We start from the raw sequence: 27,089 nt of genomic DNA on the forward strand, positions 1-27,089 counted from the left end.
CTTTTTCAATCCATGAAACTATGTGCATTCAAATCTGAATCAGAGTCTGGCTGGCTAAAATTATTAGTGAAGCATTCATCTCATTGAGTTTAAATTTTTTGTTACTATATCTCACTACTGCCTTCAGGCCTGAAGGATTTCCTTTCATAGATCTGCTGTAAATTAATCTGTCACGTGGTAAGCAAATGCACCAATGAAATATTTGCCAGCTTAACTTGCATATTCTTAATTTATTCAATAAAACCATTTTTACTTTTAAAACCAATTAAGGGGCTCAGGAAGAGCTCCAACAGTCTTGAGCACATATTCATGGAAGAGGTTAGATTTTGATCCCTTTTGGGGACCGAGTGCCCCATGCTCACAAGCTATCTCCCAGCCCAGCCCTAGCTGGAGTAGCTTGGAAGCATGACCATGTCCAACTCCCATCTCTCCAACCTACCCCACTCAAGAACAGTCATCAGTCTTTTAGTAAATCTAAGTGGCTCTTAAAAGAGCCTTTGGTCACAAAGTTTATGTGGTCACTTAAGTTTTACTTGGAGCTGGTGTACTTGGAGACAGCCTTAGTCCCTTCAGATACTACGTGTTTGGCCAGCTCCTAGAACAGCAGCAGGTGCATGGCCGTCTGGACCTCCCTGGATGTGATGGTTGAGTGATTGTTGTAGTGTGCCAGATGGGAGGCCTCACCTACAATGCGCTTGAAGATGTCACTAAAGAAAGAATTAATGATGCTCATGGCCTTGGAAGAAATACCAGTGTTGGGATGGACTTGCTTCAACACTTAATAGATGTAGATGAAATAACTCTCTTGTGGCATCTCTTATGTTGCCTCCTCTCCTCCTTCTTCTGGTTTTCGTTACAGCTTTCTTGAAGCCCTTCATGGAGATGGAGATGGTTGTGTTCTTGGAAGTCCAACTTTGGCATCGTTGGTATCATAGCTCTCATAGGAAGAAAGGCAGGCAGCTGCATGGTATTTATAGGCCCAGGCTCCAACGCCACCTTGGGTAGTCGACGCCTGATTGGATGATGGGTAGGGCAGGATGCAAATCAAGCTCTTCTCTACGCTTCTCTGATTGGATCTTGAAGCACTCAACCAATCAAATCGAGAGGCTCACACCCGCCCCCCCAGACTATAAGTAACCCCTGCAACTGCCCCAACGGATGACTTTTCCCAGGATAACGGACCATGTCTGGACGCGGCAAGCAAGGTGGCAAGGCCCGGGCCAAAGCCAAGACCCGCTCATCGCGGGCCGGGCTGCAGTTCCCAGTGGGTCGTGTCCACCGGCTGCTCCGCAAGGGCAACTACTCGGAGCGGGTCGGGGCCGGCGCCCCGGTCTACCTGGCGGCCGTGCTCGAGTACCTGACGGCCGAGATCCTGGAGCTGGCGGGCAACGCGGCGCGCGACAACAAGAAGACGCGCATCATCCCGCGCCACCTGCAGCTGGCCATCCGCAACGACGAGGAGCTCAACAAGCTGCTGGGCCGCGTCACCATCGCGCAGGGCGGCGTCCTGCCCAACATCCAGGCCGTGCTGCTGCCCAAGAAGACCTCGGAGAGCCACCGTCACAAGGCCAAGGCCAAGTAAGAAGGTTGGACGCCCCGGCAGGTATCCTCCTGAAGGTCCTTGGAAGGAAGGGAAGGACCATCCCTTGATCCCTGATCCCTTCTAGATCCCCCAAATGGAAAGCAAAAACGTTCTTCAGAGCCACTCAAGAGTTTCTGAAAGACTATAGGTGTGCAAAAAACAAAATGGAGAGCAGATTCATCACCAGCTCAGGAATTGTTGGTTGACCCCCCCCCCCGGCTATTGTTTTATTAACCAATAAAAGGTCTTTTTTGGCTCAACAAGAATCTAGTTCTGTGGAGTTATTTTGACCAAGGAACTCAATCTATTAGGTGGAGCTGGTTTTTTTTTTTTTTTTTTTTGGTTTTTGGGCCACACCCGTTTGACGCTCAGGGGTTACTCCTGGCTATGCGCTCAGAAATCGCCCCTGGCTTGGGGAGACCATATGGGACGCCGGGGGATCGAACCGCAGACACCTTACCTCTAGCGCCACCTTCCCGGCCCCGGTTTTTTTTTTTTTAATTATTATTTTCCTTCAGTTCTTTAGAATTGATGGGCCAGCCATTCTGGGAGGGGAAATGAATGTTATTCTGGAGTTGGGTTTTCTTTTTTTTTAAGGGGGGTTAGGGGAGAGAAGCAAATTTGGGGTTTGTGATAATTGGACATAAGGCCTGAGAGTGAAGGTGAATTCCTATTTTAAGGCGTGTGTGTGTGTGTGTGTGTGTGTGTGTGTGTGTGTGTGTGTGAAGTGATAGCACTAAATTATACAAGCATAGGAGAGGCAATTGTTTGGGAAATGTATGTTCAACGTTTCAGTTGATTTTTGAACAAGCCAGGTATGGTTAGCAAATTGCCACATGCAGCTATGGGGCATGGCTAACAGAAAATCATTTCCTTGTAAAGGTTTTAGTAAGACTCCACAACCTGAGATCTTAAAACTTTAAAACATGTTAATCTAAAAGTGTGTGCAAACATTTGACATCTACTTGTGAGAAAAGCATTAACAATGAGTAATAGGTATATAACTAAAATTGGATGGAAGTTGCATCTCAGCAAAATACATTTTGACAATGAACTATATTAAGGTGGTAAAAACTTGTAAATTCAGAAATAGAATTCTGGAGACAAAAATGAACTAAAACTTTGTTCATCCTCTTAGCACTGCATATAATTAGATACTCAGACAACTAAAAAATAGGAAAGCATGGGGCCGGGCGGTGGCGCTAAAGGTAAGGTGCTTGCCTTGCCTGCGCTAGCCTCGGACAGACCGCGGTTCGATCCCCCGGTGTCCCATATGGTCCCCCAAGCCAGGAGCGACTTCTGAGCGCATAACCAGGAGTAACCCCCGAGCGTCACCGGGTGTGGCCCAAAAACCAAAAAAAAAAAAAATAGGAAAGCAGCCTATTTTACAAAAATAAAACCATCAACAGGGCCAGAGCAATAGTACAGCAAATAGGGCTGGCCTAGTTTCATCTCTGGCATCCCATATGATCCCTCAAGCCTACCAGAGTGATCCCTGAAAGAACTAGAAGTAAACCCTGAGCACCACTCACCAAACCTCCAAAAGAGTTTTAAGAAACATCATTAGATGTGGCCCCCAAACAAATCACAACAAAAACCTGTACATTTATAACAAACTACAAAAACTCTTAATCACTCATAATCTAGCTTGACTTTAGATCATAGTATTATACCCTAATCTTTTCGTGAAGCCTTTTAGCCATAAGTGTTAACACTCCTGTGACCATGCTATCTACATTACAATAGAAGAAAATATATTTAAAAATTACAAGGAATAACTTGCCCTCCTACCCCAAAACCTGTTTGTTAGCAGATACACGCCAATTTTACATTGCCTGATGCAACAAAATATAAAATGGAATTTTAAGAATATAGGCCATTAAAAGACAATTTGCAATCAATGTCAGATCTCACAATGTTGTTCCTAAAGTCACTGAAGACTCACCAAGCTGGTTAGTGCTTATTGAGCTTTCTGTTTTTGTTTTCACTTATTGAGCTTGGTGAGTTGCTATGCAACCTTCCCATCAAATTTGCTGTGCTCTTCTTTTTTTTAATTTTTAAAAAATTTTTTTTTATTTTTGGGTCACACCCGGCGGTGCTCAGGGGTTACTCCTGGCTGTCTGCTCAGAAATAGCTCCTGGCAGGCACAGGGGACCATATGGGACACTGGGATTCGAACCAACCACCTTTGGTCCTGGATTGGCTGCTTGCAAGGCAAACACCTCTGTGCTATCTCTCCGAGCCCTGCTGTGCTCTTCTGAGTACCGTGAAATTTGGGAAAGGGACATCCTGCTATAGGAGCTGTGGATTTGGACCCCCCCCCTTCTTTTATAGCAGAGGAGGTTGGGTGTGGAGGCTAGGTAGAAGGGAGAAGAATCTGCCCATATCCATTCCAAGAAGGCCAGAATTTTTAGCTCAGACATGGATCTATCTGGGATGATTTGGTGGTTTGGTGGCTTGTTGAGCTATGCTGACATATTTGAAAATGTGGGTGAAATGTATTTCTGAAGAAAAAAGAAAACTTGCTGAAATTAAACCTACAAAGTATCTAGAACTAAGAGAAATGGGAGGCAAAAATTGAAGTTATTCAAGAATTTCCAGCCTCAAAGATCAGTCTTCCAAGGTGTATCTTCTTGGATATTTGAGGAAAAGATTAGTCTATAGCTAAGGGAATAGTTCCAGATAATGAAAAAAAAACTCATAGTTTTGATAAAATATAAAATCCAATGGAGAAATAAAATTATTTAAAAATAATAAAAATTTAATGTAATTAACAAAATCAGTGCTACCAAGGACAGTGCAATATAAAATTTGCATAATCAACAGTCTTCCTTTAAATCTTCCTTAAATATAATAAATCATGTCGGTCATTAAAAATTACTATACAATGAAAAATGAGGACTACCTAAGAAACGTGGTTGTTTGAAAAAGTCAAATTTACTCTATAAAGAAAAGAAAGAACAAATCTTGTGTTAAGCACTCAAGATGCTAAAATAACATTTACTGGTACATATAATTTGATAATTTTGTCTGAATGAATTAGTATCCATTGTTAGAAGACTTTTTAAAATTATTCCAGCCTATTAGACCACATTTTTTCTTCTTTTTGGAGTAAAGGTGGATGGGTCTCATTTGGTCGTGACCCAGGGTGTTGAATCTGGAAAAGAGGTGAAAAACTTTTCGGTTTTTCTGACTTGAAAATATTATTTCATTTTTATATTAACTAGTTTTTTTTTTGAAAATTATATGGGGAATCTGTTGGTAGTCTGAAAATTGTTCATTGTAAAGGTGGAGAGAAAACCAGGCTTCATTTCAGAGACATGGTTAATGTAAGGCTTTCTGGAAAAAAAATAAATCAGGCAAGTCTCTCAGCTAGACTCACAAAAGAGCGTTTTCCCTGAGCTTAAAATATCAGATTATAATCCTTCTCAATTCCCACTAAACTAATTTCAATACTGCACTTTGAAAAATACAGGCACAATTAATTAGCTAAGAGAGACAGAGAGAGAGAGAGAGAGAGAGAGAGAGAGAGAGAGAGAGAAGGAGAGAGAGAAGGAGAAGGAGAGAGAGGGGGGAGGGAGAAGGAAGGATTAGAGAGAGTAAACCAATAGAACTGTCTCTTCTGGTCTCCAGCGATTGGCCCAAAGTTGGAAAAGTGGCTGAACTGAGTCAATGAGCATATTCTGGGATTTTATCTTTTCTTTGGAATGTATTTTTCTTTCTTTAATAGGGATGTACATGAAACTATGGAACTGCCAAAGATGTAGCTACTGCTTCTTAGTAGAAGTTGAGAAAACAGGAGACCTAAAAAGGTTTTGTTTATTCAAAAACAGATTTGGGAAGCCTGTGGCAGGGGACAAGAGAGTGACACTTGCAGTTCCTTCATCTGAGCTTGTTTCAAGGGCTCTTATGTGAGCTGTTTCAGTCTACTTAACATTACTTCACCTGCACTTGTGTGTGTGTGTGTGTGTGTGTGTGTTTAACTATTATTTTAATTTGGTATCTTTTCTTTTTCTTTTTTCTTTTTTTTTATGTTTGGGCCACACCCTGTGACACTCAGGGGTTACTCCTGGCTATGCTCTCAGAAATCACTCCTGGCTTGGGGGACCATATGGGACACTGGGGAATCAAACCTTGGTCCATCCTAGGCTAGCGGGGCAAGACAGATGCCTAACCTCTTGCACTATCACTCCGGCCCCTTAATTTTGTTACTATCATGAGAGATTAAGAGTTATTAGTAAAATCTAACTCAGTAAGATGTAAAAAAAAATAAGAAATACAAATGGCTAAAAGGCACATGAAAAAATGCTCCACATCACTAATCATCAGGGAGATGCAAATCAAAACAACTATGAGGTACCATCTCACGCCACAGAGATTGGCACACGTCACAAAGAATGAGAACAAGCAGTGTTGGCGGGGATGTGGAGAGAAAGGAACTCTTATCCACTGCTGGTGGGAATGCTGTCTAGTTCAACCTTTGTGTAAAGCGATATGGAGATTTCTCCTAAAGCTGGAAGTTGAACTCCCATATGATCCAGTTATATTACTCCTAGGGATATATCCTAGGAACACAAAAATACAATACAAAAATCCCTCTCTCACACCTATATTCATTGCAGCATTGTTTACAATAGCCAGACTCTGGAAACAGCCTAGATGCCCCTCAATAGATGAAGGGTTAAAGAAACTATGGTACATATACACAATGGAATATTATGCAGCCATCAGAAGAGATGAAGTCATGAAATTTTCCTATACATGGATGTATATGGAATCTATTATGCTGAGTGAAATAAGTCAGAGGGAGAGAGATAAACACAGAATGGTCTCCCTCATCTATGGGTTTTGAGAAAAATGAAAAACATTTGTGTAATGATTCTCAGAGACAAAATAGAGGAGGACTGGAGGGTCCAGCTCCTGACATGAAGCTCACCACAGGGATCGTTTAGTGCAATCACAGAAATAATTACACTGAGAACTATCATAACAAAATGTGACTTAATGAGGGAAGTAGAAAGCCTGTCTAGAGTACAGGCCAGTGTGGGGTGGGGAGGAAGGACACTTTGGATATGCTCATGGGAATGTTGCACTGGTGAAAGATATTTTTAATATATATATTAAAAATAAAAAAGAAAAGATAAGGCCTCCCAATTCTTACCACAGTCTGTGTTCTTTACACTGACTGTATATAAAGAGGAAGTACAGTAAATGCACCCCATATACCCCTCAACCCAGGCCCTTTGCCTGGTCTGTATTGTGAATTGGGGGCAAAAAAAAAAATAAAACTTCCACTTCCATCTCTTAGCATAACAAATAAATGCATAAAAGACCTGGGATAAATTTTGTACAATGATCAAATGAAAGAAAGCATCAGGATTAAAGATTAAAAGTTCTCAAGAGTCAGGAGAAAGTTCTGGAAAGTGATCATTGAATTTTCTGGCATGAAAATTGATAGCAGCTGAGCAAATTAGGTCTTATCTCAAGTGGGTTTAAGAGAGTTTGAGGTGAGAAGTCAGAACAAAATATGTTTCACAATAACTGCATGAGAAATGCAATGGGAATTGTCTTGAACAATTTTGGCCCCGGAGTATAGCAAGGAGAAGGAAAGAAATGGAGTGGAGGAGGAGAAACACAAATATGAAAGGCTAGGGGCCAGGGCCCAAGTGGTCTCAGATGCATTGGCGGTGCTAAAAAATAAAAAGAACAGAACTAAATATTCAAGCCAAAGTCAGCAACAATGGAATCAAGAGACCCAAACTTTAACAATCTAAACTTAAAATTGGCTTGTTATGGGCATAAAATGGGCAGTCTGGGGACAGAGGGCAGTGGTATGGGATGCACTCTGGAAACATCGGTGGAGAACGTTGGACATTGATGGTGGGATTGGCTCTGATTCACCGTATGCCTGTAACCCAAGTATGAAAGACTTTGTAAATCACAATGGTTTCAATAAAATAAAATAATAAAAGGCTAAAAAATAAGTTTTAGACTTTTTAAATGTTTTGCCATAAAAATTAAGCAGAATTACAAGCTGCCAGTTTTCACAGGGGAAAAAAAACAATGGCCTTTTAGTAAATGGCTTTAGACAACAAAACAATTTGAGTCAACCAAAATATATTGTTTTGATTCTATGTAGCATTTAGTTCTTTTTTGGGGGTGGGCACATCTGGTGGTGCTCAGGAGTTACTTCTGGCTCTGTGCTCAAGAATCTGTCCTGGCATTGCTTAGTGAACCATAGGTATGCCAGGGATCTGACCCAGGTCAGCCACATTCAATGCAAACACTTTACCTGTTGTACTACTGCTCCAGCCGCAAGAACTTATGTTCTGTTCAGAAGGGGGATGCTAGAGAAAGATATAAAAGAAAAGACAAGACATATTTCATTTCTAATAAAGGATGGAAAAGCCCTAAGGGATATCTGAAGAGATAGTGCTATTAACTATCTAGCTGATCATTTAAGGACAAATGTTTTTTTCTTTGGATTGTAAGTTCCCAGTGACCTGTATGGAACTGAAGAAAGAAAAGGTTGTCAATCGAAGTCGAACATTAAGCCATTGAGCCAATAAAATAATTTCCATCCAGTGACATCCCAAGTTAAATCATTTACCTTCTGGAAAAATAACACTAATTTTTGGAAAGCAGAGTATGCTTTATTTGAAAGGAAAAGGGGTTCTGCACTTTACCTTCTGCATGTAAGTCTTAACTATTTTTTTTCTTAATATTCTGCTTTGAAATGGGAATGGATTTCCCCTAGCTAGAAAATCAGTTTGATTAGTTTTAGGTTTAGATATTGTTTAACTGAATAAGAAAATTATGGCTTTCTCAGATAATTCTGTAAATAAAGGGAACAAATTTATCTTACCTTAGAAAACATAAGATTTCCAGAACTATCGGAATTAAAATTTTAGAGAATAAAGTCATCAAAAAAAGAAAAGGTGATTGCATGGATGTAAACGGAATTATCTAAGCAGACAAACCAATAATTGATTGACTGATTGATTGATTGTGGCTGATCGCCACACCTGGCAGTCCTCAGTGGGTACTCTTGGCTCTGTGCTTCGAAGTGAGACCTAGTGGTGTTTAAGAGATCATATATCTCCCTGATGATTAGTGATGTGGAGCATTTTTTTCATGTGTCTTTTGGCCATATGTATTTCTTCTTTGTCAAAGTGTCTGTCCATTTCTTCTCCCCATTTTTTGATGGGATTAGATTTTTTTTCTTGTAAATTTCTGTCAGTGCCTTGTATATTTTGGAGATTAGGCCCTTATCTGATGGGTATTGGGTGAATAGTTTCTCCCACTCAGTGGGGGGGGGCTCTTGTATCCTGGGCGCTATTTCTTTTGAGGTGCAGAAGCTTCTCAGTTTAATATATTCCCATCTGTTAATCTCTGCTTTCACTTGCTTGGAGAGTGCAGTTTCCTCCTTGAAGATGCCTTTAGTCTCAATGTCCTGGAGTGTTTTACCTACATGTTGTTCTATATATCTTATGGTTTTGGGTATGATATCGAGGTCTTTCATCCATTTGGATTTAACCTTCGTACATGATGTTAGCTGGGGATCTAAGTTCAATTTTTTGCAAGTGGCTAGCCAGTTGTGCCAACACCACTTGTTGAAGAGGCTTTCTTTGCTCCATTTAGGATTTCTTGCTCCTTTATCAAAAATTAGGTGATTGTATGTCTGGGGAACATTCTTTGAGTATTCAAGCCTATTCCACTGATCTGAGGGCCTGTCTTTATTCCAATACCATGCTGTTTTGATAACTGTTGCTTTGTAGTACAGTTTAAAGTTGGGGAAAGTAATTCCTTCCATATTCTTTTCCCCAATGATTGCTTTAGCTATTCTAGGGTGTTTATTGTTCCAAATGAATTTCAAAAGTGCCTGATCCACTTCTTTGAAGAATGTCATGGGTATCTTTAGAGGGATAGCATTAAATCTGTATAATGCCTTGGGGAGTATTGCCATTTTAATGATGTTAATCCTGCCAATCCATGAGCAGGTTATGTGCTTCCATTTCTGCATGTACTCTCTTATTTCTTGCAGCAGAGTTTTATAGTTTTCTTTGTATAGGTCCTTCACATTTTTAGTCAAGTTGATTCCAAGATATTTGAGTTTGTGTGGCACTATTGTGAATGAGGTTGTTTTCTTAATGTCCATTTCTTCCTTATTACTACTGGTGCATAGAAAGGCCATTGATTTTTGTGTGTTAATTTTGTATCCACATCCACATCCCTAATCATCAGGGAGATGCAAATCAAAACAACTATGAGGTACCACCTCACACCACAGAGATTGGCACACATCACAAAGAATGAGAACAAGCAGTGTTGATGGGGATGTGGAGAGAAAGGAACTCTTATCCACTGCTGGTGGGAATGCTGTCTAGTTCAACCTTTATGGAAAGCAATATGAAGATTCCTCCAAAAACTGGAAATCAAGCTCCCAAACAACCCAGCTATATCACTCCTAGGAATATACCCTAGGAACACAAAAATACAATACAAAAATCCCTTCCTTACACCTATATTCATTGTAGCACTATTTACCATAGCAAAACTCTGGAAACAGCCAAGATACCCTTCAACAGATGAATGGCTAAAAAAACAGTGGTACATATACACAATGAAATATTATGCAGCTGTCATGAAATTTTCCTATACATGGATGTACATGGAATCTATTATGCTGAGTGAAATAAGTCAGAGAGAGAGAGAGAAAGATGCAGAATGGTCTCACTCATCTATGGCTTTTAAGAAAAATGAAAGACATTCTTGCAATAATAATTTTCAGACACAAAAGAGAAGAGAGCTGGAAGTTACAGCTCACGTAGTGAAGCTCACCACAAACAGGGATGAGTTTAGAGAGAAGTAACATTTTGAACTATCCTAATAATGAGAATGTACCAGGGAAATAGAAAGCTTGTCTAGAGTACAGGTGGGGGTTGGGTGGGGAGGAGGAAGATTTGGGACATTGTTGATGGGAACGTTGCAATGGTGATGGGTGGTGGTCTTTACATGACTGAAACCCAAACACAAGCATGTATGTAATAAAGTTGGTTAAATAAAAAAAAAAACAAATATTAAGATCACTGTATGATGTTTTGTATAGCCAAATTTACTATAATTTTAAGCAGAAGTTTTGGTTGACATTGAAAAAGCAAAAGTACCCCCCCAAAATAAAAAGAGATTGTATATCATGCCAGGGATTTATATTGAGGTTGACCAAATGCAAGACAGATATTTTACTTCCACTATTATCTCTCCAGCCCAAACCAGCATTTTTTTTGTAATTTTTTTGCCAGAAAATGCAAAATCTCCTTCACCAGTGCAACCTTCCTGCCACCAATGTCCTCCATTTCTCTCCTCCCCCACCCCCTGCCCAGGCATTGCATTTTTCGATCATTGTCATGGTAGTTGTTACCACTCTTTTTTTGGGGGGAGAGGGGCATACCCAGTGATGCTGAGGAGTTACTCCTGGCTATATACTCAGATATTGCTCCTGGCTTGGGGGAATCATATGGGATGCCGGAATTGAACAGAGGTCCATCTTGGGTCAGCCACATGCAAGGTAAACGCCCTACTGCTGTGCTATCTCTTCTACTCCAGTTGTTACTACTCTTTGTGGTAAGCTTCATATCATGGACTGGTCCTTCTGGCCCTCATCTTTTTTTTTGTTTTTTTTTTTGGATGATTTATTTTTAATTATGAGAACAAAGATGCAAAGAAAGAGGACAAGGTAAAGTTACAGTGGAATGACAATCACCCATAAATAGAATTCTCAGAAGTCCCCTTGCTGATATCTTGACTTTGAACATTCAGCCAAAGAACATTAAAACAGAACCCATGTACAATTATACAATTACTTTGTCCCTTAAATCCCCAGATTGTAATACATTATAATATTTCTTAGCAGCACAGAAAGCAATCTAAAGCCATAAAACTTATGTAACTCCTTAAACATTGAAGGCATAGTATTTTTCTACATTTCCATGCACATGCATATTAGTTTCAGTTAACCTTAAAAATTTAAGTGGGTTTTATTTTTAAGGATTAGAGTCAAAGAGCACAGTAAAACGGTGTTAGAGTAGCAATTATCGTGTGCATAGGCCTACCAAAATATGGGGGACATGGAAAGGAAAAGCCTTGGCCCTAACGTTTCCTGGCATAAGACCAACTCTAGGCTCCAGGCAAACTAGTTTGCCCAATCCAAGTCATTGTCTGTAGTGTTCTGGCCCTCATCTTTATTGTCTCTGGGTATTATTACTATATTGTCTTTTATTTTTCTTAAAATAAAGTCAGCCATTTTAAACTGTACTTTTAAGTAATTTTATTTAAAAATAATTTTAGGCCACACCCAGTGGTGCTCAGGGATTATTCCTGGGTCTGTGCTCAGAAATCATTCCTGGCAGGCTTGGGAGGACCATATAGGATGTTAGGGATTAAACCCAGGTGGGCCGTGTACAAGACATATGCTCACCCTGCTGTGCTATCTATTGCTCAAGCCCTAGTACTTTTAAGTGTTAATGTCACCCAAGTATTGGAATTGGGTTGTTGACTTGCTACTTGTTTTTATAGACTGCTTTCAAAAACATAGTATAAAAAACACCAATGCTAAATTCTGGCAGAAGTATTTTTTTTCAGAGCTAAAAGATCAAATTACCATAATCTAAATAATGGCATTTCAATAAATTTATATAAAATAAAAAGAAATCTGACGTAGAATTACATTTAAATTATAGATCTTGGATTGCTGTGGATGGAAGGTGAGGCCTTTCTCCACCAGCCTGGACCAGGCGCCTGCAACCCCTCCCAGCCGGTGAGTCTGCAGGTTCAGGGTAGCTTCGAGGAAATGATTCCCAGCACTCAGATTTAAGGAGACATGAAGCTTTATATTAGTAGGCCTTAGCCACCATGCATGGCTTCTAAGCTAACTTTTTAAGTAGCCCTTTAAGCTGCCCTTAATTCAATACTGAATCTGCCATCTCTACAAGCTGCTTCTGCTGAGTCTTCTTGCTGAATTCCTTCCTGAATCCCCTCAGTAAACTCTTTCTTACCTTCCATAGACACCTCCCAGAAATGGGCTGGACTTACCATCAGGTAGTATTAGCATTTTTCCCTGGAAGGGGATGACAATCTGATATTTGGGTAAATAAATGTTAGGAATTGTGGAGGTGGGAAATAGACCTTTAATTTGGAAGTAAAATAAGATCCACTATAACTTCTTTTATGGAGGAAATGTTCAGTGCTAGGACCAGAGTGAATGAATATTTGGTCTTAATAGTCTGAATGAATGAATTTAAGGGAAAAATCCCATCCAGTTGGGGCTTTAGCACCGTGGGAAGGGAGTTTGCCTTGCATGCAGCTGACTCAGGTTCAATCTCCAGCATCCCATATGGTCCCCTGAGGCCATCAGGAGTAATTTCTGAGCCCAGAGCTAGGAGTGATCCCTGAGCACTGCTGGATGTAGCCCAAACTCTCCCTCCCATTGTGAAGTAATAATAACAGAGAATCAAATTACATCTTAATACAAAGGAAATAGATAATTAGTTTTGGTAAAGAAAATTGATGATACATTGATATGAGGATATTATCTTCCCTTATTTTTAATCTTTATAAAGGAAGTTTATTTAGAAGGTTAAGTTATAGTCTAAGTCTAAATGCATTTTCACATTCATTACTTTTATGAAATTAGTATTTGATGACTATCTCATATTCAAGAAATAATTAGTTTATTTGAATATTAATGACCATTGGTTGCTCCTGATTATTTACTTTTATACACAAAGCTACACAAAGCATCTAGGAACATACTTAATTATGTGATTATAAATCAAACTTTCTGGTAAAATTATGAACTCAGGTATCTTTCCTATTGAGAGGAGGGCTGAACTTTGACTCTAATAAGCAAAGGAACTTTGTTGTTTACCGTTTTGATTAAACTTTGTGATAAAAATATTTCCAATAGTTATTAAGTAAGATGGATAGAAAATAGTAATACCTTGTCAATTCATATGTTTTTTAGTAGTACTAGGGAATAATGTATTTTATCATGATTTTTCTATAACTGTACGTTGATTTGGTAGTTACCTACTGTATCAATTTTGATCATTTTATTATTGAAGAAGTTAAAAATATCCACCCCCTTTGTTATTTTGTGTTATAATTATATTCTCTCCTTTTACCAATGACTTTGATGGTCTCTGATTTCATGCCCTTTGATTTTTTGCAGTATTTTTATTGTATGTGTATTGTAATGAAACTTTTTGTTTTGTTTCAGAGCCTCACCTGTCTCTCTGTTCAGGTATTATTTCTAACATTGCTCAGGGGACCACATGGGATGACGTAAATTGAACCCGGGTCAACTGCTTGCAAGGCAGGCAAGCGCACTAACAGCATACTATTGCTATAGCCCGAGAAACTTTTTAATTTGGTTTCAAATGCTCCACTCACTATGATTCATATAGCTAGGAATTCTGGTGTTTCATTACTTCTGGAAAAATCTTACTCATTACTACGCAAATTTAAGGTCTTCAATTCTCTTTAAGTTCTCCTTTTCGATGCCTCATTTACAAATATGGGACCTATTTACTATTTCCCAAGTTTCTTTCTTTTCCCCCTTTATTTGGCACTGTGATAATATAATATTAATATTTATACTTAATAGTGATGCTTTGTAATATTTTTTGCTTATCACCCCCCCTCAGAATGTCAGCATCTTCCACTGTGGTCTCTTGGTTTTCTAGTCTCTTTTCTTTTATTCCACATATTCTCAGTATACTTCGGTGTGGGGTTTAAGGATGGTTTCTAATTGACAATCTTTCTTTATACTGATATCAGAGACATGGAAACATATAAATAAAAGAATTCTATAATTCATCAGGACAACCCAGCCAAATCCAGCATTTTAGAGAAGTACAAAGTCCCAGACCCTACAACTGGCAAGTGATAGAGTTTAAATGGCAATCCAATTCCCCAGAAACCTAATGTAATACCTTTTCCATTAATTGTGTTATTTACAAGAAAGACAAATCAAACTCACAATGAGTATCAATTCATTTGTACTAGAAAGGCTTGTACAAGAGACAAGTGTTGGTGAGGTCAGAGAGAAAGTACAGGGGAGGTTAAGGTGCAAGTGTCTTTAGACCCTCACCTTGAATCATCAAGAGTCACAGGTATAGTAGTTTCATTTACATTAAATGTTCAGAACAGCTACATTTCTAGAGATAGAAGGTGAGTAGTAGTAGTTTAGGGCTTGAGAAAAAAAAGTCAAAGTATAGTAGGTATACCTGATTGTAAATGGGCTCAGTGTTTCTCTCTGAAGAAATAAAATGTTCTAAAATTAGACTTTGGGGGCTGAAGAGATAGAACAGCAGGTAGAATGCTTGCTTTACATGGAGGGCTCTCCAGACATGGCTTGTATTCTCCAGACACTACCAGGAGTAATCCCTGGGTAAAAATTTATTTTAAATAATCAATACTTATTTATTAAATAATACAAAAACAATAAGTGTTATTGAATAACAAATATAAATTTATAAAAGTTTTTTCCTAATCTCAGAAGAATTGGGGCAGTATCACATATAATGTATTTTGCCCCTCTATAGTGTTTGCTGTGTTTTTATTTATTTCAGGTGAAAAGCATCAAATCCAGTCAAAAGAGAAGCCACGTGTCTTCTAGAGTAGAAGTGAAGGAGACAGTGGGACATATTTCCAATGATAGGAACTTCAGCATGGATCAAGTCCAAACCTCCAGGAGAGGTAAAATCATGTATTGGAGGATGAATTAAAAAAAATCTGGTTTCATTGTCAGCTTGACTTCCTTTTTAGTAATACACATCTTTTTGGTACCATTAATTTTTTTTTTTGGTTTTTGGGCCACACCCTGTGACGCTCAGGGGTTACTCCTGGCTATGCGCTCAGAAGTTGCTCCTGGCTTCTTGGGGGACCATATGGGACGCCGGGGGATCGAACCGCGGTCCATCCTAGGCTAGCACAGGCAAGGCAGGCACCTTACCTCCAGCGCCACCGCCCGGCCCCGGTACCATTAATTTTTAAGGTATATACATAGTTGGAAGTAATTTTTGCTGATAGCTATGTCATCTTATCTTTGCCAGAACCTACCTGCCCTGTATACCTTTAAAGTTTCCAGCTAATTCCCTAAAGAAACTCTTTTTTTCCATTTTTTCATTAGTTCAACTAGGTACAATATTTAAAGCTTGTTCTTAATGCTCACACAAGCCAACTCCATATATTCTTCAACTGATGGTTCTAGGGTCGTTTTTGGAATCCACTCACTTTCTAGGGGGACAAGTATCTGCTAGACACCAGGAGCATTATATGTTTTATTTCTATTTCTGCTTTCTAGACTCCAACCTTCTACCTTTTCCTGACTTGGGTAGGATAAAAGAAATTCACCTTTAAGCCTTCCTGTGCTTTCTCACTTCAGGCTGTTTTGCAGTCCGATACTTGGTGGCCATCATTTTGCAATTCTATAATATTTCTGTTTTCACCCAAATGTTGGGCTTAAGCATTGCCATGCCTGCAATGGTCAACACCTCAGCCCAGACCAATAGAACCAACACCTTCGAAGAAGAGCCTCTGACTGTCTTCAATGTCAACTGGAATGAAACTCAGGAAGAAATTAAGGCAATGGTGAGTCAACGAGACATTAAATTACTTCTTTGACTCAAATAGTTTGAAGTAAAGGTGCTTTTGGAGCATCTACTAAATTCCAAGGATTACCACATAGGAACCATAATATGTATTTTGGGAGATTATACGTGAATTTTATTGTTTATGAGTGTAATCAGGACTAAGGCTGAGAGAAACCTTTTACCATTTATGGTTATAATATCTTTACCTAAATTGACAAAAAAAACCTTAATATATATTTTGGAAGAAAATAGACTTATGTTCTTTCACAACATCTTTTATTGTCTTGCCTATTATTCTCCTTGCATTTGTTTTTGTTTTGGGGCGACACCCACAATGATCAGGGGTTACAACTGGCACTGGTCTCAGAAAGTGCTTCTGGCAGTCTCAGGAGGACCATATAGGATGCATGGGATCAAACCAAGTCCATTCAAGGTTGGCAGTGTGCAGGGCAAATGCCCTCCGTGCTGTGCTGTCACTCCAGCCCCTCTTCTTGCATTTAAAAAAAAATGTGGGCCCGGAGAGATAGCACAGCGGTGTTTGCCTTGAAAGCAGCCAATCCAGGACCAAAGGTGGTTGGTTCGAATCCCGGTGTCCCATATGGTCCCCCGTGCCTGCCAGGAGCTGTTTCTGAGCAGACAGCCAGGAGTAACCCCTGAGCACCACCGGGTGTGGCCCAAAAACCAAAAGTTTATATTTGGGGGAAATTTATATATGGGGAAAGCCTATGTTTGGTACTTATATACATATATATATATATATATATATATATATATATATATATTTCTTGGAGAAGTTGATAGATAGGAGGAATTGGAGAGGTGAAATTTAAGAGAACTCGAATTTTGGTTTTGCTGCTTAAATCCTCATAATACAAATGAATAGCAACCTTCCTTTTATCATCTAGGCCCCTGTATATGACTGGAATCCTCAAATCCAGAGAATCATTTTCGGCTCTGTCAACTATGTCTCATTCTTCACTCCCCTTCCTAGTGGTTATCTATCTGGAATATATGGAGCCAAGTATGTGGTTGGAGTTAGCGTGTGTATTTCGTCCATCCTGACACTGTTCATTCCACTGGCAACTGATACTGGGGTGGTCTTGCTTATTGTCCTTTGGATAGTCCAAGGCATAGCACAGGTATGAAGATATTTTCTAAGTATCAATGAAATATGAGTTCCAAGGTGACCACAGAGAGCTAAAAATGATTTTGTTTTAGGTTAATGTAACAACAAGTCAATACTCCATTTGGATCAAATGGGCCCCTCCACTGGAAAGGAATAAACTTATTACCATCGCAATGTCAGGTAATGGGGATCATAGTTTTAATTGAATGTGCTCTTACTATCATAAGACAGACACTGAATCACTGTAGTGAAACAGCATAGACTAGTAAATCTCTTCAATCACAGAGCAATTTAGCTATGTGAGGAGGGTTTGTGAGGTGACATATGGAGTGTGCTAAGAACACACACTCAAGTTTGACTCTCTTGCATGGATCATTCTTCCCATCTTTGTTTAGGATCATCACTGGGGTGCTTCATCATTTTTCTGCTTGGTGGTATCCTAGCTTTGCTAGGTCCCTGCTTTTAGTTCCACCTAGTGCATTAGACTTTCACGTTTATGAGGTTTCTTAGAGGGTCTGCTCAGGAACTAGACTAACCATTAGCTTTATATCTGGTCACCCCAATGTCTGGCTTTGGGGGCTGTGAAAGCAGATGTAGCTTCCCTTCGGCCCCCAGTGGAATGCGCTTTAGTTCCCCCCCACCCTCGCGGGCTCTTCGGGGTAACAGGTGTGTTGATAAAAGTTTTCATTCTAAAAAAAAAAAAGAAAGAAAGACATAAATTTCTAAATAAAGATTATGGCAATATTTTCTAAAATTTTACTCAAGTATAACACACATGTATGTATGCATGTATATATACATATATGTATATATATGTTTTTCCACAAAATTAATAAATGCTCTGATTGAACAATAGAAACTTTTTTTTTTGGTTTTTGGGTCACACCTGGGGTCACTCAGGGTTCACTCCTGGCTCTATGTTCAGACATCACTCCTGGCAGGCTCAGGGGACCATATGGGATGCCGGGATTCGAACCACGGACCTTCTGCATGAAAGGCAAATGCCTTACCTCCATGCTATCTCTCCGGCCCCGAATAATAGGAATTTTTAATATTTTATATTTGCTCCTATTTTTTTTTTATCAAAGTACCATAGTTCATCAGACTGTTAATGATAGCATTTTATGTGTACTATATTCTAATGCCATATTTACCACCATAATGTCAGTTTTCCTTAATGGTATCTTTTAATTCAGGCTAGGTGATTGTTTTATTAATTTTTAAATTTTATTTTATTTTATTATTATTTTTTTAAAATACATTCATTTAACAAAACACATATTAATCAGTTTTATTTATGTTTATTAATCCCAAACACCTCTGGAGACATTCTATTACAAGAAAATATAGTGTGAACATTTAAATCCTCAAAGAATGATAGAGATAATGTGAGAAAATAATAGAATATAAATAAAATTATGTAAAGCTCTTTTTTTTTCAATCAATTTTACTTTCAACTTAATACATTTCACTCCCATTCCATATTTTTTTATAAAAACTTGAATTAGATTTCATGGCATTTTTCTGTACGAATTGAACATTTATTTTTGTAATTAAGTATAAATATCAAAATGAAATCTTTTTTTTTATTTAAACACCTTGATTACATACATGATTGTGTTTGGGTTTCAGTCATGTAAAGAACACCACCCATCACCAGTGCAACATTCCCGTCACCAATGTCCCAAGTCTTAATGGTATCTTTTAATTCAGGCTAGGTGATTGTTTTATTAATTTTTAAATTTTATTTTATTTTTAAAAAATATTTTTATTTAAGGACCATGAAATTACCAATTACCAAGTGATTGGGTGTCGGAATTGGGCTACTGATTGGTGAATACTATTAGATTGCTATAGGCTACAATTCCCAAGGCCATTGAATTACTGCTATTCTTATCATTTGGAATAAAAAAACAGTAGTAAGTAGTGCTCAGTTGACTGAATTTTCCAGGAGGAAGAATGTTCACTGGTCAGCAGAGAATAGGCCTTTTTTTTTTTTTTTGCGGGGCGGGGGGGCTATATGTGAAGGTACTCAGTTTACTCCTAGCCCTTCACTCAGGAATCATTGCTGGCGAGGTTCAAGGGACCATGTGGCATGATGGGGATTGAACCTGGACCCCCGCATGCAAGGCAAATGCTCTATTTACCCACTGTCTTATCTCTGCTTCCAAATGAGAAGGTCTTCTTAGTAGAGGTCCTAGTCAGTTACTCAAGCTTGCAAGGAGGCTGTGGGTGTTAAGTTTAGAATCACAAAGGCAGAGGGGCTGGAGCTGAGACCTATCCAATAGAAGAGGATGGATAGAAACAGCCAATTAAGTCACATTCTGAGGCCAGACCAAGAAGGGATGAAAGGGTCAGACCAAAGGTTATTAGTCTGAGCAATATCCCCAGCCTGGCAGCTGAATGATTTAAGACTGAGGCTGAGTAGAGTGAGAAGTGATTCAAAAAGCAACTTGAGAAAAGATAGTAGAGCGTTCCCATTTTGGGGGGAGGACAATCAAGAAATCTGGACTCCAGTTGTTTTAGGGACATTTTTGTCCTGCACATAGCCTGGACAAAATTTTTTTTTCATCTATAAAATAAAAAAAGCCTAAGTTAGGCATCCAGTTTTCATTATTTGAACTATACATAGCAAGGTTAGTCTCTCTTTTATTCTTCTTTTTGTTTGTTTTTATAAGGAGTATTTTAATTTAGAAGTTAAATTGATAACAGTTCAACATTTTAAAAACTATAGGAAGAAAATAGAGTTCCTTCTAATAATCAGGGGATAGTACAGCAAGGAAGCATTTGCCTTGCACACAACCAACCTGGGTTTGAGCCCCAGAGTCCGATATGGTTGCTAGAGCCCTCCACAAGTGATTGCTGAGTTCGGAGACAGGAGTAACCTCTGAGCATTGCCTGGTATGTGAAATCAAAAAAGTATATGAAAAGGTAAAGAAGGAAAGAACTTTCTCCCACTCCTTTTCTCCCAGTCTCTTATTCTCTCAGCCTACTTCACAGATAACTTCTCTTTCTTTCTTTCTTTCTTTCTTTCTTCTTTCTTTCTTTCTTTCTTTCTTTCTTTTTTTTTCTTTCTTTCTTCTTTCTTCTTTCTTTCTTTCTTTCTTTCTTTCTTTCTTTCTTCTTTCTTTCTTTCTTCTTTCTTTCTTTCTTTCTTTCTTTCTTTCTTTCTTTCTTTCTTTCTTTCCTTTCTTTCTTTCTTTCTTTCTTTCTTTCTTTCTTTCTTTCTTTCTTTCTTTCTTTCTTTCTTTCTTTCTTTCTTTCTTTCTTTTCTTTCTTTCTTTCTTTCCTTCTTTTCTTTCTTTCTTTCTTTCTTTCTTTTCTTTCTTTCTTCTTTCTTTCTTTCTTCTTTCTTTCTTTCTTCTTTCTTTCTCTTTCTTTCTTTCTTTCTTTCTTCTTCCTTTCTTCTTTCTTTCTTTCTTTTCTTTCTTTCTTTCTTTCTTTCTTCTCTTCCTCTTCCTTCTTCTTTCTTTTCTTTCTTTCTTTCTTTCTTTCTTTCTTCTTTCTTTCTTTTTCTTTCTTTTCTTTCTTTCTTTCTTTCTTTCTTTCTTTCTTTTCTTTCTTTTTCTTTTTCTTTTTCTTTCTTTCTTTCTTTCTTTCTTTCTTTCTTTCTTTCTTCTTTCTTTCTTTCTTTCTTTCTTTCTTTCTTCTTTCTTTCTTTCTTTCTTTCTTTCTTCTTCTTCTTTCTCTTCTTTCTTTCTTTCTTTCTCTCTTTCTCTCTTCTCTTTCTTCTTCTTCTTCCTCCTTCCTCCTTCCTTCCTTCCTTCCTTCCTTCCTTCCTTCCTTCCTTCCTTCCTTCCTTCCTTCCTTCCTCCTCCTTCCTTCCTTCCTTCCTTCCTTCCTCCTTCCTTTCTTTCTTTCTTTCTACAAATTTACTTCCTTTTTAAATTTTTTTATTGAGACTATTGTGTATTTCATGCATTAGTGACATTTATAAATTTACTTTCTTTCTTTTTTTTTTTTTGTTTTTGGGCCACACCTGGTGGTGCTCAGGGGTTACTCCTGGCTGTGTGCTCAGAAATATCTCCTGGCAGGCACAGGGGGCCAATATGGGACACCGGGACTCAAACCAACCACCTTTGGTTCTGGATCGGCTGCTTGCAAGGCAAACACCGTTGTGCTATCTCTCCGGGCCTAAATTTACTTTCTTATATCATCTTTCTTTGCTTCTTTGCCAGACAGCACAATATTTAAATGTGTGTTATTTTTCCAATTAATTTATTTACACAAACCATTATGCACTGCTGGTATTCTTTATAGACTATACTGGTGGAATATTTTCACATAAAACTTTTACTGAGTGGCATTTAAATTGTTTTTAATCATTGATCAATGCTGCTATAAAACATTATGTATTTATCATATTTGTGTAGTTATTTCTGTTAGTTTAAGCATATATCAGTCAAGAGTAAATGCTGTACAAATATACATGCATGTACAAAAACACACACACACACACACACACACATATATATATATATATACACTTGATAATGAGAATTGAATTCAAGTCTTATACATGTTAGGTATAAATTTTGCAAGAAAGTCACATCCAGAAACATAAAAATTTTTTAAAGTGAAGCAATGTAGTTTTTTCCCTTTTTTTGAGGTGGGTTGTCTTTTGGCTACACCGAGTGATGCTCAGAGGCTACTCCTGGCTCTGCACTCAGGAATTCATCCTGGCAGGTTTGGGAGACCATATAGGATGCTGGGGATCAAACCCGAGTCAGTTGCATGCAAAATAAGAAGCTTACCCACTGTACTGTCTTTCTGGTCCTAGCAAGATAGTTTTTAAATTGGACAACATTGACTTAGAAAGAACATGAAAGGGTCGAAGAGTAGCACAGTGGTAGGGCGTTTGCCTTATATGCACCCAATCCAAAATGGAAGGTGGTTTGAATCCTAGCATCCCGTACGACCCCCTGTGCTTGCCAGGAGCAATTTCTGAATGCAGAGCCAAAAGTAACCCCTGAGCACAGTTGGGTGTGGCCAAAAACCACCCACCCAACCAAGTAATTTTTTTTTTGTTTTTTCGGGCCACACCCATTTGATGCTCAGGGGTTATTCCTGGCTACATACTCAGAAATTGCCCCTGGCTTGGGGGGGACCATATGGGACGCCGGGGGATCGGACCGTGGGTCCTTTCCTTGCCTAGTGCTTGCAAGGCAGACACCTTACCTCTAGTGCCACCTCGCCAGCCCCATATTTTATTTTTTTTAAAGAAAGGACAATGAACGGGAGAGAGAAAGGAACACAATTTCAAGGGCAACCAGGGGTTTGAGAAGGCAAGCCCCATACATGGAATTTTTATATTTATTGTCTTATTTCCCTCCACTGGTTACTAATGATAATGAGTCCTCACAATTTGAGGATTTTATTTTTTTTATAATTTAATGTAGGAAAAATGGTATCTCACAGAACATTTTTTTTTTAAAATAGAAGGTCATATACTTTTTTTTACACTTTTTATTTTCAGGTCATATTTATATATGAAGATCCTATATAATGTGTTTTTATAATGTAAATAAATTATTTCTCCCCAAATTATGTGCATATTTTTCCTGGCCCTTAAAGTTGTCTTGAGTCATTGAAAACATTGGAATCAATATGGAAATTTATGTGTATACAATGTAATATGTATATAAAGGAAACCTGTTATGTAGACAATCATCACATAAACGAATCAATGTTATCATGAGGTAGTGAGACACTGTCCTTCACCTCATCTCTGGTCTTCAGAGTGGATTCCTGTCATCTCTGCCATTTGTTTTGGGATATTTCTGCATTATCCTTGAAGGTAAGCTGGCAGATCTTCTGCACTTCAGAAAGCTCCTTAAACTTAACACAATCAGGAAACTCTTCACAGCTGTAGGTAAGGAACCATGTAGATAAAAAGTTGGCTCCGGGAATCTTGGGACAGCACCCTAGTTCAGTGTGTGTGTGTGTGTGTGTGTGTGTGTGTGTGTGTGTGTGTGTGTGTGTGTGTGTGTGTGTGTCTTCTCTTGCTTCAGGGGTTCTTTGCTCAGGAGCCTTCATCTTGTCTCTGAACTGGGTGAGATCCAGCCAGGTCACCACCCTTGCCTTCTTAATAGTGTCTTGTGTCTTTGGTACGTGCCTTTATGTTGAAGTGATGATTAACATGATGAATATTGTTCCACGGTAAGAATTCCTTTGGCATTATTCTCACAGCAAAGGGCCTTCAATGCTAACAATATGCTCAATAGGTCAGAGGGAATGTGAACACAGCTCTATCCCCAGATAAGTTCATGGAAGTTAGTTAACCACTGAGAACTTTTCTTTTGTATGTATGTGTGTGCGTGTGACATTTTTATTTTTTGTAGCAGTACTTACAATACTGATAATGATAGAGCGTTATACATACCACCTTTCAAAACCACATCCTCCACCAGAGTACTTGCTTCTTTTCACCAATGACTCAGGATTCCCTCCAAACTATCCACATCCCCTTTTCCTTGGTGACCTCAGTTCTATAAACAATCCTTAAGTTATATTGTCTTTAACTTTTTCTTATGTGCCGTTCCTTTTATATCCAACATATGAGATATCATTATTTATCAGTCTCTCTCCTTCTGACTGACATCACTTACAAGATACCCTTCATTTCCATTCACATAGCAGCAAATTATCTCATTTTTTTCTTATAGCGGAACAGTATCCCATTGCATATACATACCACAGGTTCTAGACCAAATACTTAGATACTCAAATGGCTTACAGATTTTTGGTTATTGTGAAAAGAGTCAAAATGTGTCCATAGAAGTGCAAATGTCTTTTAAAAAGTGTTTTAGGGTCCTTGGAGTAGATGCCAAGAAGCAGATTTGCTAGGCCCTCCGTACAACATTTTGTGGCCCTTCCCTAGAGGAATCTTTTTTTGTTTTGTTTTGTTTTAGTTGTTTGGGTCACAGGCCCCAATGTTCAAGGCTTACTACTGACTTTGCACTCAAGGATTACCCCGACTTTGCCTCCTGCAGCCCGCAGGTAAATTGAGTTTGAGACCCCTGTGCTAAGTGATATGGAAGCTCAATTCTTAGTTTTCTGAGACGCGTTCATATTGTTTTCTTAAAGGGTTGACGAGTTGATATTCACAGCAACAGAACCACTGAATTTAAATTTTTCCTGGATCAAAACAGGAATCAGAGACTCTACTCACAACAGCTCGAGTTGTTCTAGCAAATTCTTTGTATTGTATCATGCATCCTGGTGTCAGATCACTGAAAGAACATAGGAAACTTCATAGGATGTGCTCTTGAAAGGATTTTATATTGGTACTGATAATGGATAGCATGAGAAGAATTTACCTCTGGTATAAGTAAAATATCAGTATAATGAAATTACCAATTGTAGCTCCCAGGGTTCTTTCACAGTCAACAGGGTATATACACTTCATCTTCTGATAATAAACTACTGAGATAAATGCAATATGTAGTTGTCTAATTCAATCATGAAATGTCTTTTCTACCTAAGGAAGCGTGTTTTAGACACCCCCCTCTTCCTCAACAATGCAGAATTTGGTCAGTCTCTGATGCAGTAATAGAGTATTTAGTTGCCAGCCCCACAGGGGCTGGGCGGTGGCGCTAGAGGTAAGGTGCCTGCCTTGCCTGCGCTAGCCTTGGACGGACCGTGGTTCGATCCCCCTGCGTCCCATATGGTCCCCCAAGCCAGGAGCAACTTCTGAACGCGTAGCCAGGAGTAACCCCTGAGCGTTACCGGGTGTGGCCCAAAAACCATAAATGTGTACATTTTGCTGAAGTGTTGGCAAGTTAATGTAGATAAACCCTGAGGAATATTAGATCATAGCAGAGAATTCAACTAAAAATCACTAGTTATTTTTATTCAGGCTTGACAAAGGTTTAGGGTAGGACCAATTGTTCCCAGAGATAACTTCAGAAAGCAACAGATGAGCTGAGATGAGGCTTTTGTGCTAGAATGTTCTCATCCTATGCCATCTTGCTCTACATTATTTTCCCCTTTCAGGTATGCTGCCTTTCTCAAGGGATTAGCACTGATCTTTGAACAAATAGCCGGAGCCATTTCTCCAACTGTTTCTGGATATTTACTCAATCAAGTGACTTAAAATGTTCTAATGAAAACACTCATAAGAGAAATTTATCAGTTCCTTTATTTTTTTGAAGGTTTAAATTTCTTATAGCTATGGACTGAGAACTGTCAAGAAAATGATTTAAAAATGGAAAACATCAGCTTTTCCTGGTTTTCCCTGTGATTAATTCATTACTCCATATCTACTCATTCAAAAAATATGTATTGAACATTAGCACAAGCCATGCATTTTTTTCTAAGTGACTAAACACAGGTCCCTGCTCTCGTGACACTTATAGAAAAGTAAATAATTGAGGATGAATACATGCGGGGTCCTGAAGCCCCCCAGGGGGGCCTGGCCAGCAGGAATTAGCTGGGAAGACTTCTCAGACAACCGCACTCCTATTTTGCTGGGTAGAAGCACAACCACACTGTAAAAAATCTGAGAGAGGTTAATAATAAAGACCCAAGGCAATGTCTCACTGCTCAAGGGCAACTTTATTTGGCTACAGCTCCTTCTTATATAGTGAAGGAGAAGGGGGCAGTACAAAGGTGATGTCAGTCATTCTTTTGGTGCGAAGGTCCATACAAGGCAAGAATACATATCAGGTTACAAGGAACAAAGAAAGTAAATCATTCTCCAAATAAGGAAATGGGCAGTGGGCTAGGAGGCAGGATGATCTGCAAGTCATGATGAACGTGCTGTTTCCATGGAAATTTCTAGTGACCTTCCAGCTGCATTCCTAATTGCTTGACTATCAGGAGGTGGTGCAAGATGTGCTTGCCTCAGTGATCTTGAACAGACAATGTAGCATATACACAATAATGAATGTCTTGTAAACTCAGGGATATGGTTAAGGGAGTAAGGCCTCTTTTCTGGGAATGGTACTGGGCTGTGTTGCTCTCCTCCGGGCTAAAAGATTAATTATACTTTGCAGCTGCATTTTCCTTTCTCTTTGGCCCAAGAACTTACAGCAAGACTGCATGTAGCCTTTAGGTGAAAGGCTGGATTATGGCAGAAAGAATAGCAAAATGGCCTCAAACAAGTCAGTCCCCAACAAATACAAACAAGTTAAATATGTGACAGAACACTGAAAATGAAAAAAAATTAGGGAGAAGAGGACAAAATACATTCATTTTAAATAAATTTAGCTATGAATGACTTAATGAAAAACAAGGAAGCCCAGAAGTCAGACAAATGACTGTGTGTGGGGGGCAGAAAATTGGACATGCTAGTACACTGGTTGCATACTCTTTATTCCAGGTACAGACAGGTAGCCCATGGAAGCTGGAGGAGAGTTGAGGATGGAGGCAAAAGGACATACATAGTTAGGATAAGAACTAAGTAGACCATGAATGACATGTAATTTCTTGTTTTCAGGATTCAGAATCTAGCTGGAGCAACATCTTCTTCCTTTCAATTGCTATTAGATTAGTTGGCTTGATCATCTACCTCATCTTTGGAAAAGCAGAGGTCCAGGACTGGGCTAGAGAGCAGTCATTCACCCAATTCTGAACCAAACAAGGGACACCTTACATCCGGATGTAGTTGGTTCATTGTTTAACTTTCCTGACATTGTACTTCTGTTCCTCTTTGACTGATTGGCTATTTGATTTGAATGGACTTTGACCAGCATCTTCTCTGAGGTCTTAGCTTTGTAATACTGAA

The 27,089-nt window shown here is 38.8% G+C and overlaps 2 protein-coding genes, 1 non-coding gene and 1 pseudogene across 3 annotated transcripts; 3 read left to right on the plus strand and 1 right to left on the minus strand.

Annotated features, from left to right (window-relative positions):
- Positions 1-529: 529 nt before the first annotated feature.
- LOC125995846 (histone H2B type 1-A-like) lies at positions 530-1,185 on the minus strand (annotated as a pseudogene).
- Positions 1,184-1,582, plus strand: LOC125996116 (histone H2A type 1-H-like). The gene has a single exon (XM_049765068.1). It carries the CDS (start codon positions 1,184-1,186, stop codon positions 1,580-1,582), a length of 399 nt encoding a protein of 132 aa, XP_049621025.1.
- Positions 1,583-6,726: 5,144 nt separating this feature from the next.
- On the plus strand, positions 6,727-6,860 carry LOC125996898 (small nucleolar RNA SNORA51). The gene has a single exon (XR_007491559.1). It is a non-coding gene; the product is annotated as a small nucleolar RNA SNORA51 (small nucleolar RNA).
- Positions 6,861-16,095: 9,235 nt separating this feature from the next.
- On the plus strand, positions 16,096-26,982 carry LOC125995847 (probable small intestine urate exporter). The gene is made up of 9 exons (XM_049764816.1): positions 16,096-16,234; positions 17,142-17,375; positions 17,455-17,542; positions 17,758-17,814; positions 22,762-22,769; positions 23,102-23,234; positions 23,374-23,521; positions 25,358-25,448; positions 26,802-26,982. Exons 1-9 carry the CDS (start codon positions 16,097-16,099, stop codon positions 26,934-26,936), a joined length of 1,032 nt encoding a protein of 343 aa, XP_049620773.1. The 5' UTR covers position 16,096; the 3' UTR covers positions 26,937-26,982.
- The last annotated feature ends 107 nt before the right edge of the window (positions 26,983-27,089 follow it).

Source organism: Suncus etruscus, chromosome 18 (genome assembly GCF_024139225.1).
Source record: "Suncus etruscus isolate mSunEtr1 chromosome 18, mSunEtr1.pri.cur, whole genome shotgun sequence".
Classification (NCBI taxonomy): domain Eukaryota; kingdom Metazoa; phylum Chordata; class Mammalia; order Eulipotyphla; family Soricidae; genus Suncus; species Suncus etruscus.